Source organism: Vigna unguiculata, chromosome 1 (genome assembly GCF_037176805.1).
Source record: "Vigna unguiculata cultivar grain cowpea cultivar isolate G323 ecotype 2 chromosome 1, ASM3717680v1, whole genome shotgun sequence".
In the NCBI taxonomy this organism is placed as follows: domain Eukaryota; kingdom Viridiplantae; phylum Streptophyta; class Magnoliopsida; order Fabales; family Fabaceae; genus Vigna; species Vigna unguiculata.
Window position 1 is genome coordinate 9,828,038 of NC_140792.1, and position 10,895 is coordinate 9,838,932.

Genomic DNA, 10,895 nt, shown 5'->3' on the forward strand with positions numbered 1-10,895 from the left:
GACACAAAAGTAAGTTGAATCATGAAATAGAACATATGTAAACATAGTTGAAATTGAAAGTAAAACAAATACCACTGTGAATTATCCACTTTTCTTTTCTTCTTTTTTTTAACTCAAAGCACATGATTCAATAATCAATTTCTCTTTTCCAGATGTTGTTTCATCTATCAATTCTTTTCACTGATTTTTCTTTTCAATTCAAGGTCACGTAGGGTACTCTTTCTTTAGCAAACAATACACAACTATATTTCCAAATCAACTCAAGCAAATACATATGACTATGGAAAGCAAATGATTCAACTCAAAAAGTTTTTAAAAGACACAACAATGCAACCAGAATATGCTCGGTGTAACATCCCAGTAGGATATTACTTAAAATAAATAAATAAATAAACAAGACAAAAATAAATACCTCATTTATTATTAAACCACTTCCCTAGACCTCGGGAAATTTTAAAACCTTTAAAGGTGAATAATCACTATAAATAGTCATATTACTCACAATTCACTTTTACAGTTCATAAATCCAAAGTAAAGAAAACTGTAATCAAATTACATGGAAGTTAAATGAAAGCAATTATAAAAATCCCCTTGTACTCAGTGCCCACACTCTGCCATTAAGCATCTCCGGGCTCACCTGAAACATCGTCTGCTCCTGGATAACAAGTTATCTGATCATCGCCACACACAACAGATAGGGTGAGCTATGCACATAAACATAAATAAATATGAAATAACCCCCAACCCATTCATAAATATTTATTTGTTTACAAAAACACCCATTTCCCCACACTCATAACCAATGTGAGTTCATGCATGTACTCTAAATTTGGGATTTCATGTGCTTCCACGACCCTCCTCGCTCGTGGTCCAACCTACAAGCCTATCCCGCTTGTAGTTCTGCTTCACGGACTCTCACGCCCGTTCATCCGAACTTCTCGCTCGGACCTGGATACGCATACCCGTCTTTCCTACTATGAACTACCTCGCTCATAGCATTCTCAAGTTGAGCATGAGATGAACTCCCTCGCTCACTCATCCCAACGAGAGTACCTCCGGTGAACTAATCTGTTCACATTCCGCATGCGATCCACCCATCACAAACTCCTCACTCGCGACTCAATCCAAACGCATCCCAATTCCTATGAACTTAGTCCTTCAAGCCCAAACACCACCAAACATGTATGTACTTCCCATAGATTAGGAAACATCAAACAAAATAGCTCAAACAGCACACATAAGCATGGAATCATTCTCGCCTAAGCCAAGGGTCTTCACCCAGACTAGTCCATCAGCCTTGCTTAAGCTAACCCACCTCGCTTGAGCGAGTGTGAAACAGTGGCTTCCCCACGCACTCTCGCTCAGGCGAGAAGGACTCGCCTGAGCGAGACTCTCCTTCGCTCAAGCACATCACCCTTCGCCTGAACGAGGATTTAACGTAAAATCCCCCCTTGTTTCGTTGCGACCTCGCTTGGGCGAGCCATTCTCGCCTGAGCAAGAGAACAGGTCGCTCAAACCAGGCAGGTCGCCTGGGAGAGATGTTTGACCCCTAAACCAGTAACGAATTTCTATAACTCTTGCTTAGGCGAGAGTGACTCGCTTGGGTGAGAATTGCAGTATTTCACCCCTGTTTATGCGTGAAATCAACCAACAAGACCATACCAATACAATACAATTCGTACTAAACAACCATATAAGCACTGACAACCTAAGTAGACATATTATAATCACATTTGAACCACAATCTTGGGACTCATCCATGATCCCTCATTCTGAACCAAAACCCTTACCCCTTTCATCCCAAAAACAGAAAAATAACCTTAGCACAGTAAACTAATAACCACAAGTATTCATACACATCAAGTATATCACAATTCTAGAGCATACAAGAATCAATTTGATAAGAGAAACGCATAACCACCAGCATGATTTATACACATACAAAGCAGCTTCCCCTAACTTGGAATCCTTGCTCAAAATGGTAACCTTTGAGGGTTCTTCTCCAATTTCCCAGTTAGCCTAATCCTTTCTCTCAAGTCTTCTCCCAATAGCACTCATTTATCTTCCTACACTCTCAAAATTTGTTCTCCTCTCAAAAGCCAAATCAAACAATTGCAGAAACCTTCATTCTCACCTAGAATTTGCCTTTTATAGGTGTCTTGATAATGGGTTTAAAAACTGAAATGAAATTGGGCTTAATTATGGGTTTAATTCCTATTCAATGATAATTTTATTGTGGTTTTCCAGCCCCTCTGCTTCTTATAAAAAAAATACGTTTTAATTCATGTTTATCAAGGATTTGAACCCGTGACCATCCACTCATAAGGCCAAAGCACAACCATTATGTTAATTCATATTTTGTGATAATTATTACAATCCTATGATTATACTATCACTTAACAAGCCCAAACATATTATCAAAATAATAATAAACCAAATAACACATAAAAGGCATATATAGGACTTGAACCCAAGTCCTCACACTCAATTAAGTACTCAACCATTTGAGCTAGTACTTTCCACGTCATACCAATTAAAATTTAATGATATCAAGGTTCCCACTACCCGCATTTATTAATTAATTAATTTCCACGGGTCTTACATTTCCCCTACCTCAAAAGAATTTTCGTCCTCGAAAATGAGACTTACCAGAAAACAAGTAAGGATAAGACCTTCTCATGAGGTCCTCTATCTCCCACGTCATCTCCTGTGTCGTCTCGTCCCAAAGTACCTTCATTGTATTTATCTCTTTGCCCCTTAGTCGCTTGACCTAAGTATCCAATATACGAATCGGTCCGACCGGCATGGTCAGATCCTCTCGCACTTGCACCTCATCTGATTCTAACACATGGTCTGGAGTTGCAATGTATTTCCTCAATTGCGAGACATGGAACACATTATGCAAGTTGGCTAGGTGCAGTGGTAAAGCAATCTCATATGTCGTTGTTCCAATCCTCCGTGTAATCTGATACGGTCCTATAAATCTCGGAGTCAACTTCATTGATTTAAGGACTCTTCCAATACCCGTGGTTGGAGTAACCCAGAGGAATACGTGATCTCCTTCCTCAAACTCCAAGGGTCGTATCCTCTTATCAACATATGACTTATGTCTACTCTGGGTGGCTCGCATCTGCTCTTGGATTAATCTGACCTCACTAGTCGTCTGCTACAGAAACTCAGGCCTAAGTACAAAAGTCGCACCATCCTAATACCAGCATAACGGAGTTTTACACCTCCTTCCATATAACGCTTCATATGGCGCCACACCAATGCTAGAGTGGTAACTATCATTGTACGTGAATTCCACCAAGGGTAATACATCAGAGGTGATAAGTGGTCTAGCACACATGACTTCAATAAATCTTCTAGAGATTGAATGGTCCGCTCAGACTAACAATTCGTCTGAGGGTGATAAGCTGAGCTCATTCTCAACTGTGTACCCAATGCAGCTTACAAGGATTGCCAAAACCGTGAGGTGAATCTAGGATCCCAGTTTGACACTATGCTCTCAGGTACTCCATGTAATCTCACCACTTCTCGGACATACAATTTTGCTAACTTGTCCATCGACCACTTCTGATTCATAGGCAAGAAATTTGCACACTTTGTCAGTCTGTCTACTATCACCCAAACTGAATCATGGCCCTTTGTCAACCTAGGAAGATGTGTCACAAAATCCATAGAGATATTGTCCCACTTCCACTGAGGTACGTCCAGTGGTTGTAATGTACCTCCCGACCTTTGGTGTTCAATTTTGGCCTTTTGACATACCAAACATTGAGCCACAAAGTCTGCAACATTCGTCTTCATTCCATTCCACTAGAAAGACTCCTTCAAATCCTTATACATCTTAGTCATACTTGTATGTATGCTAAGACGGCTCTGATGGCCCTCCTTCAGAATCTGCCTCATGAGTAAAGGTCCTCCAGGCACGCACACTCTACCTTTAAAGCGTAGAATGTCGTCTGCTCCATATGGTAGTCCTTCCCCTTATTTGTACCCAACCATCCGACAAATTGTTGTAATTCCATATCATGTCATTGAGCCACACGGATTTCATTCAAAAACTCATTGGTGACTTTCAACAGGCTACACTGTATGAAGTCTTGTCCAAACTGCATTCCCAGATTCATATCACGGAGTTTTTCAATCAACTCCAACTCCTTTATCATCATGCAAGACATGTGCATCTTCTTTCGACTCAAAGCATCGGCTACAACATTTGCCTTGCCCGGGTGATAGAGCAATTCAAAGTCGTAGTCCTTCAGATACTCCATCCACCTGCGCTGCCTCATATTTAACTCCTTATGATCAAACAAGTATTTCAGACTTTTGTGATCGCTGAATACTTGAAATTGGGAGTCGTACAAATAGTGCCTCCATGACTTAAGTGCAAACACAATAGCTGCTAGTTTCATGAGTCAAGAAATTTTTCTCGTGTATCTTTAATTGCTGTGAGGCATATGCCATTGGCCTCCCTTCTTCCATCAACACACACCCCAGTCTTAGGTAAGAGGTGTCATAGTACACTTCAAACTTCTTCTCAGTATCAGGAATTACCAACACTGGAACGGTAGTCAAACACCTTTTCATCTCCTCAAAGCATTCTTCACACTTCTCAGTCCAAGAGAATGTCTGATCCTTCCTCGTGAGTTGTGTCAAAGGATTCACCTTCTTTCAAAAACCCTGTACAAACCTCCTATAATAACCTGCCAAGCCTAAGAAACTCCTCACATTTGTTACTGTCTTAGGCCTTTCCCACTTCAGCACAGTTACTATTTTGGCTGGATCCACTGCGATACCTTTAGCTGAGATTACATGTCCGAGAAATTACACTTCTTTCAGCCAAAATTCGCACTTAGACAACTTGCCATACAACTGGTGCTCTCTGAGTACCCCTAGTACCACTCGCAGGTGATCAGCATGTTCTTCCCGAGTCCTCGAGTAGATAAGAATGTCATCAAAGAAGACGACAACAAACTTATCCAACCAAGGTCGGAAAATCCTATTCATGTAATCCATGAATATCGTCGGTGCATTCATCATTCCAAATGGCATAACCACATATTTATAGTGGTCGTATCGTGACCTGAATGTTATCTTTTGCACGTCCTCCGGCCGCACTAGAATCTGGTGATATCCCGACCTCAAGTCGATTTTGGAGAACACCCCTACGCCCTTCAACTGATCTAGTAAGTCATTGATCCCTGGCAATGGATACTTGTTCTTAATTGTCAACTTATTTAGCTGTCTGTAATCCACGTAAAGTCGCGAACTCCCATCCTTCTTTTTCACCAATAAGACTGGAGCTCCCCATGGTGATGTGCTTGGTCAGATAAACTCCTTTTTCCAATAGCTCCCCAATTTGCTTCTTGAGTTTTGCGAGCTCTGCAGGTCCCATTCTGTATGGAGCTATAGACACTGGACCTGCACCAGGAATTAGATCAATGGTGAAGTCGATGTCTCGACTCGGCGACAATCCTGGCACTTCATCAGGAAAAACATTTGCATATTCACTAGCAAAAGGAATACTCTGAAGGAACTCGACTGCACTTTTCTTTTCTGGTTGAGCCACCACCATGAAACACTTGGCCCCTTCTTGCAATGCTTTCAGAGCTTCTCGAGTTGAGATCAACTCCAATCCTTCATGTTCTGGGAATACCAAACTGCGCCGTCCACAATCAATTATGATGTGATTGTTAGACAACCAGTTCATCCCCAATATCACGTTCAGTCCCTCCAAAGACAAGCACACCAAGTTCACCTTGAATCTGCGACTTGCCACTTCCATTGAACACCCAACGCAGACTGAACTGGTAGCTACCTGACTCGAGGAAGGAGTTAAAACAAGCAACTCACACCCCAAGTCACGTTTCTCCAAGCTCAATCTCCCGACACATGCATTAGAAATAAAAGAATGCGTTGCTCCAAAGTCAAATAATACAAGCATATTTTGTCCCCCAAGTAAACAAGATTGCATGATGAGGTTACTTGACTGTGTAGCTTCTGTAGATGTCATAGCAAAGACCCTCCCAACAGCTTTAGCTCTCTCTGCTCCAGAGACTGATGGTTTCTTCGTCGTACTGGTCTTCTTTTCTGGGCATTGGTTAGCAAAATGTCCGAGCTGATCACATATGAAACATTTGCGACTACTCCCTTGTTCGTTGGTCGAACTCTTCAACTATGGGCAATTCCTCTTCAAGTGTGTGCCCCCACATTGGAAACATTTAAAGTCTCCAGAGGTGGTAGGGGGACGGTTGTAAGGCTTATTCATCTGTCTAGCCTCTACGACATTCCTCTGATGTTTGACAACTGGACCAGGGCCCTTCTCTAGGTGCTCAGCACTCTTGGCCTGTTCCACCAAGACTGAGAATCTTTCCTCCCTCAAAGGTGTCACCACCTTTTTCAGCTCATGTTTGAGTCCTCGCTCAAACTTCAGGCACCTTCATTCCTCTGTAATGTCCTGTGAGTAGTACCACACCAAATGCTCAAACTTGTTCACATACTCCTGCATTGTCATATCTCCTTGTTACAGTGCGAGGAACTCAGCTTCCCTGTCCTGCCTGGTCGTGTCAGGAAAGTATTTCTCCAGGAACTGAGTCCTGAAGCTAGTCCACTCCACCTGTTCTTGTCGGGTCTGCATCTGTTGTTGCATTTCGGCCCACCAATACTCAGCATCATCATTCAGCAAATAGGTGGCAAACAGAAGCTTATGCTCATCAGCGCAGTTCATTACTTTGAAGATCTTCTCACATTTGCGGAGCCATGCATCCGGTTCATCAGGAGAGGCTTTGCTAGTGAACTCTGCTGGCTTGTGATGCAGAAAGTTTTCCACAGTTGGCACCCTTACTGGCACAATCGTTGTCCTAGGCTGTACTGCTATAGGCGGTTGCATCGCATCCACCATCCGATGAATGTCCTCCGCGGTGTCATCAACTTCATTTCCATTCCTTCTCCTCCTATTAACAGTCATAGGCTAAATACGCCAGATTTCAACTATTAACAATCAGTCACTTAGTTAAACAAAGCCACTCATATCTTTCCAACATTCAACTCAATCAAACAAACAATCAAACGATAAGCTCACTCCTCAAAAGCCCCGAAATATTTAAAATATTTTCAAAACTTTTGCTCTGATACCAACTGTAACATCCCGGTAGGATATTACTTAAAATAAATAAATAAATAAACAAGACAAAAATAAATACCTCATTTATTATTAAACCATTTCCCTAAAACTCGGGAAATTTTAAAACCTTTAAGGTGAATAATCACTATAAATAGTCACATTACTCACAATTCACTTTTACAGTTCGTAAATCCAAAGTAAAGAAAATTGTAATCAAATTACATGGAAGTTAAATGAAAGCAGTTATAAAAATCCTCTCATACTCAGCGCGCACACTCTGCCATTAAGCATCTCTTGGCTCACCTGAAACATCGTCTGCTCCCGGATAACAAGTTATCTGATCATCGCCACACACAACAGATAGGGTGAGCTATGCACATAAACATAAATAAATATGAAATAACCCCCGACCCATTCATAAATATTTATTTGTTTACAAAAACACCCATTTCCCCACACTCATAACCAATGTGAGTTCATGCATGTACTCTAAATTTGGGATTTCATGTGCTTCCACGACCCTCCTCGCTCGTGGTCCAACCTACAAGCCTATCCCGCATGTAGTTCTACTTTACGGACTCTCACGCCCATTCATTTGAACTCCTCGCTCAGACCTGGACACGCATACCCGCCTTTCCTACTATGAACTCCCTCGCTCATAGCATTCTCAAGTTGAGCATGAGATGAACTCCCTTGTAACACCCCGTTAGAATATTACGAATATTAATAAAATAAAGAAAAGTAATTAATTACACTGCATTTAATAATACATCATTTCCCAAAAACACGGGAAATTAAATCTTTTTATTAATTCCAAATATAACCAAAGTTCATAAACCATAAAAGTTGTACATAATTAAAAAGCCTCTCATCAGAGTTTACAAAATATTTCAAAGCCGAATAATATAAAACTCCCAAGCTTTTCACCCACTCAGCGACTAAGCCTCACCAGCTCCACCTGCAATATCATCTGCTCACGTGTACCGCGTACACGATCATCGTCAATCACAAGCAAATAGGGTAAGCTAAAAGATAAAACATAAAAGTACACCAAACACACACACACACACATATATATATATATATATATATATATATATATATATATATATATATATGTATAAACAAATAAATACACCAATAACACAAACTCTTCTCTTATCCCGCATGGCCACAACCATATATGATATCATTTCATTTCCCAAAGAACTTTCCCCTTTTCTATCACATGGCCACAACCATGCATATCGTTGCACCTCACGGAAGACTCGTTACCTTCCTTCCACATGGCCACAACCATGTATATCAATGTACATCAAGGAGACTTGTTCCAGCTCTTCCACATGGCCACAACCATGCTAGCAGTGTTCTACATCTTCTATTAAGTATCTCAAGGCGTCTTGTTGCCACACCTATTGGCCACAACTGATAGAGCACGTGCGGGGACCATGCTACGGATCACACACCGTAACGCCAGGTGGAGTTCCCAAATATGAACATAGTCCGTAACGTCTCAGGACTACCAAACTCGTCAGTGAATCACTGAGGAGGACAATCCATCTGGACCCATCCGTACTGGCCACAACCAGCACACTCACATCGGCAACACTCGCCAACCCGAGCCACAACTCAAAGGTTCCTCGTGTTCATCCGCTATCCCGAGCCACAACTCAAGGGAAGTCATTTCGGGCCACAACCCATAGAATGCCACGTGCTTAACCCCCATCCTGGCCCACAACCCAAGGATACGTTCCGGGCCACAACCCAAGGAACATCAGCAATCCCACCATTGAGATATCTTAGAAGCCTTATAGACCATGCCTTACAATTTCCATCTCATTCGTTTAATACAACCATAATACATGCCTTGATCGCACAACAACACCCTCGCTCACTTAGGCTAAAAGCCTTTGTTCAACCAGTCCAGCCTATCTCGCTTAAGCTAGACCCACTAGCTTGGGCAAGCCTCCAGAACCTCTGCAACCTACGAAGTCTCGCCTAAGCGAGTTCCTTCTCGCTTGGGCGAGACCCTCACTTGCCCAGAACTACTTACCTCGCCTAGGCGGCGAGTTACACAAACCACCAATCAAACCTCGATTTCTCGCTTAGGCGAGGAATTCTCGCTCGAGCGAGACAAGCATTCGCCCAAATAAACTAAAGTTTCGTGCTTGAGCGGAACATGCAAACAAGCACCCAAACTTTCGAGTTCTCGCTTGGGCGAGGGACGCTCGCCTAAGCGAGACCGCCAGTCGCCCAAAACTGTCACTCTCTACCCGAGCGAGATGAGCGAGCAGTATCAGTCCCACTTCTCTATTAATCTCGCCTAGGCGAGCCTAGCTCGCCTGAGCGAGAATTGCAGAGTTCTACACAGAGTTACGCATGCAACCACTGCAACACAGAATTGCATGGTTTCTGGTTTGTGAAACATTTTTTAATATGTGAAATTGAACATTTCTGGAAATTTTCCAGGAACCGCCTAGCGGGCCTTTAAAACCAGCAGACGACTCATGTGAATTACACTGCATTCCTGCAAGGAACTGCCTAGCAGCATGAACTGACCGTCAGGCAACACAAAGCCTCTCACCTAGTTTTTGGGTTTATGGATGATCCACCTGGCGATGATGAACATCTGTCAGGCGACGCGAGCATATTTGGCTCGGTTTTGATGTTTTTGGGGTTCTGGGTTGATTTTGATCGGTGGAAAAGGGTGTTATTAATTAGGGGTGCTTGGGGAAAAGGATTATTGTGAGATTATAGTGTGGTGCGAAAGAATTGAATGAAATGTTCAAATATGAATATTAGGGTTTGAGAATTTGGGGATTTTAGATTTTTTATCAATTTAAGTGAAGAAGGTTAATAGAATTATGTGTGTTGGAAGCTTTATGAAGGAACTATGAACTTAATCACGTGAGTGCAACCTATTAAGTTGAAAATTGAGAGAATTTGGAAATTTGGGACCGGTCAAGGTTCGTAGATGCAAGAAGGAAAATTCTAGGTTTAGGGACAACATGAACTGCCTAGTGACACCCTAATTGCCGCCAGGCGCTTAACCAGAGCAGTGGGCATTGTGTGGTTGGCGTATATTGTGGGTTGGGGAGTTTAATGTAGGACATTTGGAATACCAAAAAGGGGATTTGGATATGCTAGATATGGAGTTAACATGATAAATAATCCATGAGGTGGGACTATATGAGAATGCTAAGTTATAACTTATAATTTGGTTTTAACAGGTTTAGATGCCATGATAGTACATTACATGTTAATTAAACCAGAGTTTTGTTTGATGGTGAGGCAGAATATAATTCTAGGAGTTGGAAATGTTAAGTGGATTTACCTAAGTTGAAAATGTAGTGTAAATATTGGTTAAGGCATAATTGTTATGTTAAGTGAAATTGGGTGGAGATTGAGGTAATCTTTGGGGTCAATGATGGGGTATAAGTGGTATGAAGTGGACAGTGGATTACTATGAATTAGCAAGGGTGATCTTTAAATAAATCAAATGGTTGGTATACTTTGGGGTGGTGAGCCTATATAGAAATGGAAATATTGGTAATAAATTAAGAACTGTGGGAATAAAGATGGTAGGATATGATGTCTATAACTTGGTGAAATTTGCAGTATGTTTCTATGCCTGGATTAGGGAAGTAATCTACTATGTTGGGCTGAAAACCAGTAAATTCGCATTACTGGTGTAGCGCCTGGTGGTGAGGGCAAACCGTCAGGCGGTAGCTACAATTCCAGAAGGTCACAGGAGCTTGGGACGTTT

General features: G+C 41.8%; 1 protein-coding gene across 1 annotated transcript; it reads right to left on the bottom strand.

The window, feature by feature from the left end:
* Positions 1-5,239: 5,239 nt before the first annotated feature.
* On the bottom strand, positions 5,240-6,973 carry LOC114188022 (uncharacterized). Its single transcript, XM_028076508.1, has 3 exons — positions 6,534-6,973; positions 6,211-6,443; positions 5,240-6,096 (listed from the first exon to the last, which is right to left on the bottom strand). The coding sequence occupies exons 1-3, from the start codon at positions 6,971-6,973 to the stop codon at positions 5,240-5,242; spliced, it is 1,530 nt and encodes a 509-aa protein (XP_027932309.1).
* Between the last annotated feature and the right edge of the window lie 3,922 nt (positions 6,974-10,895).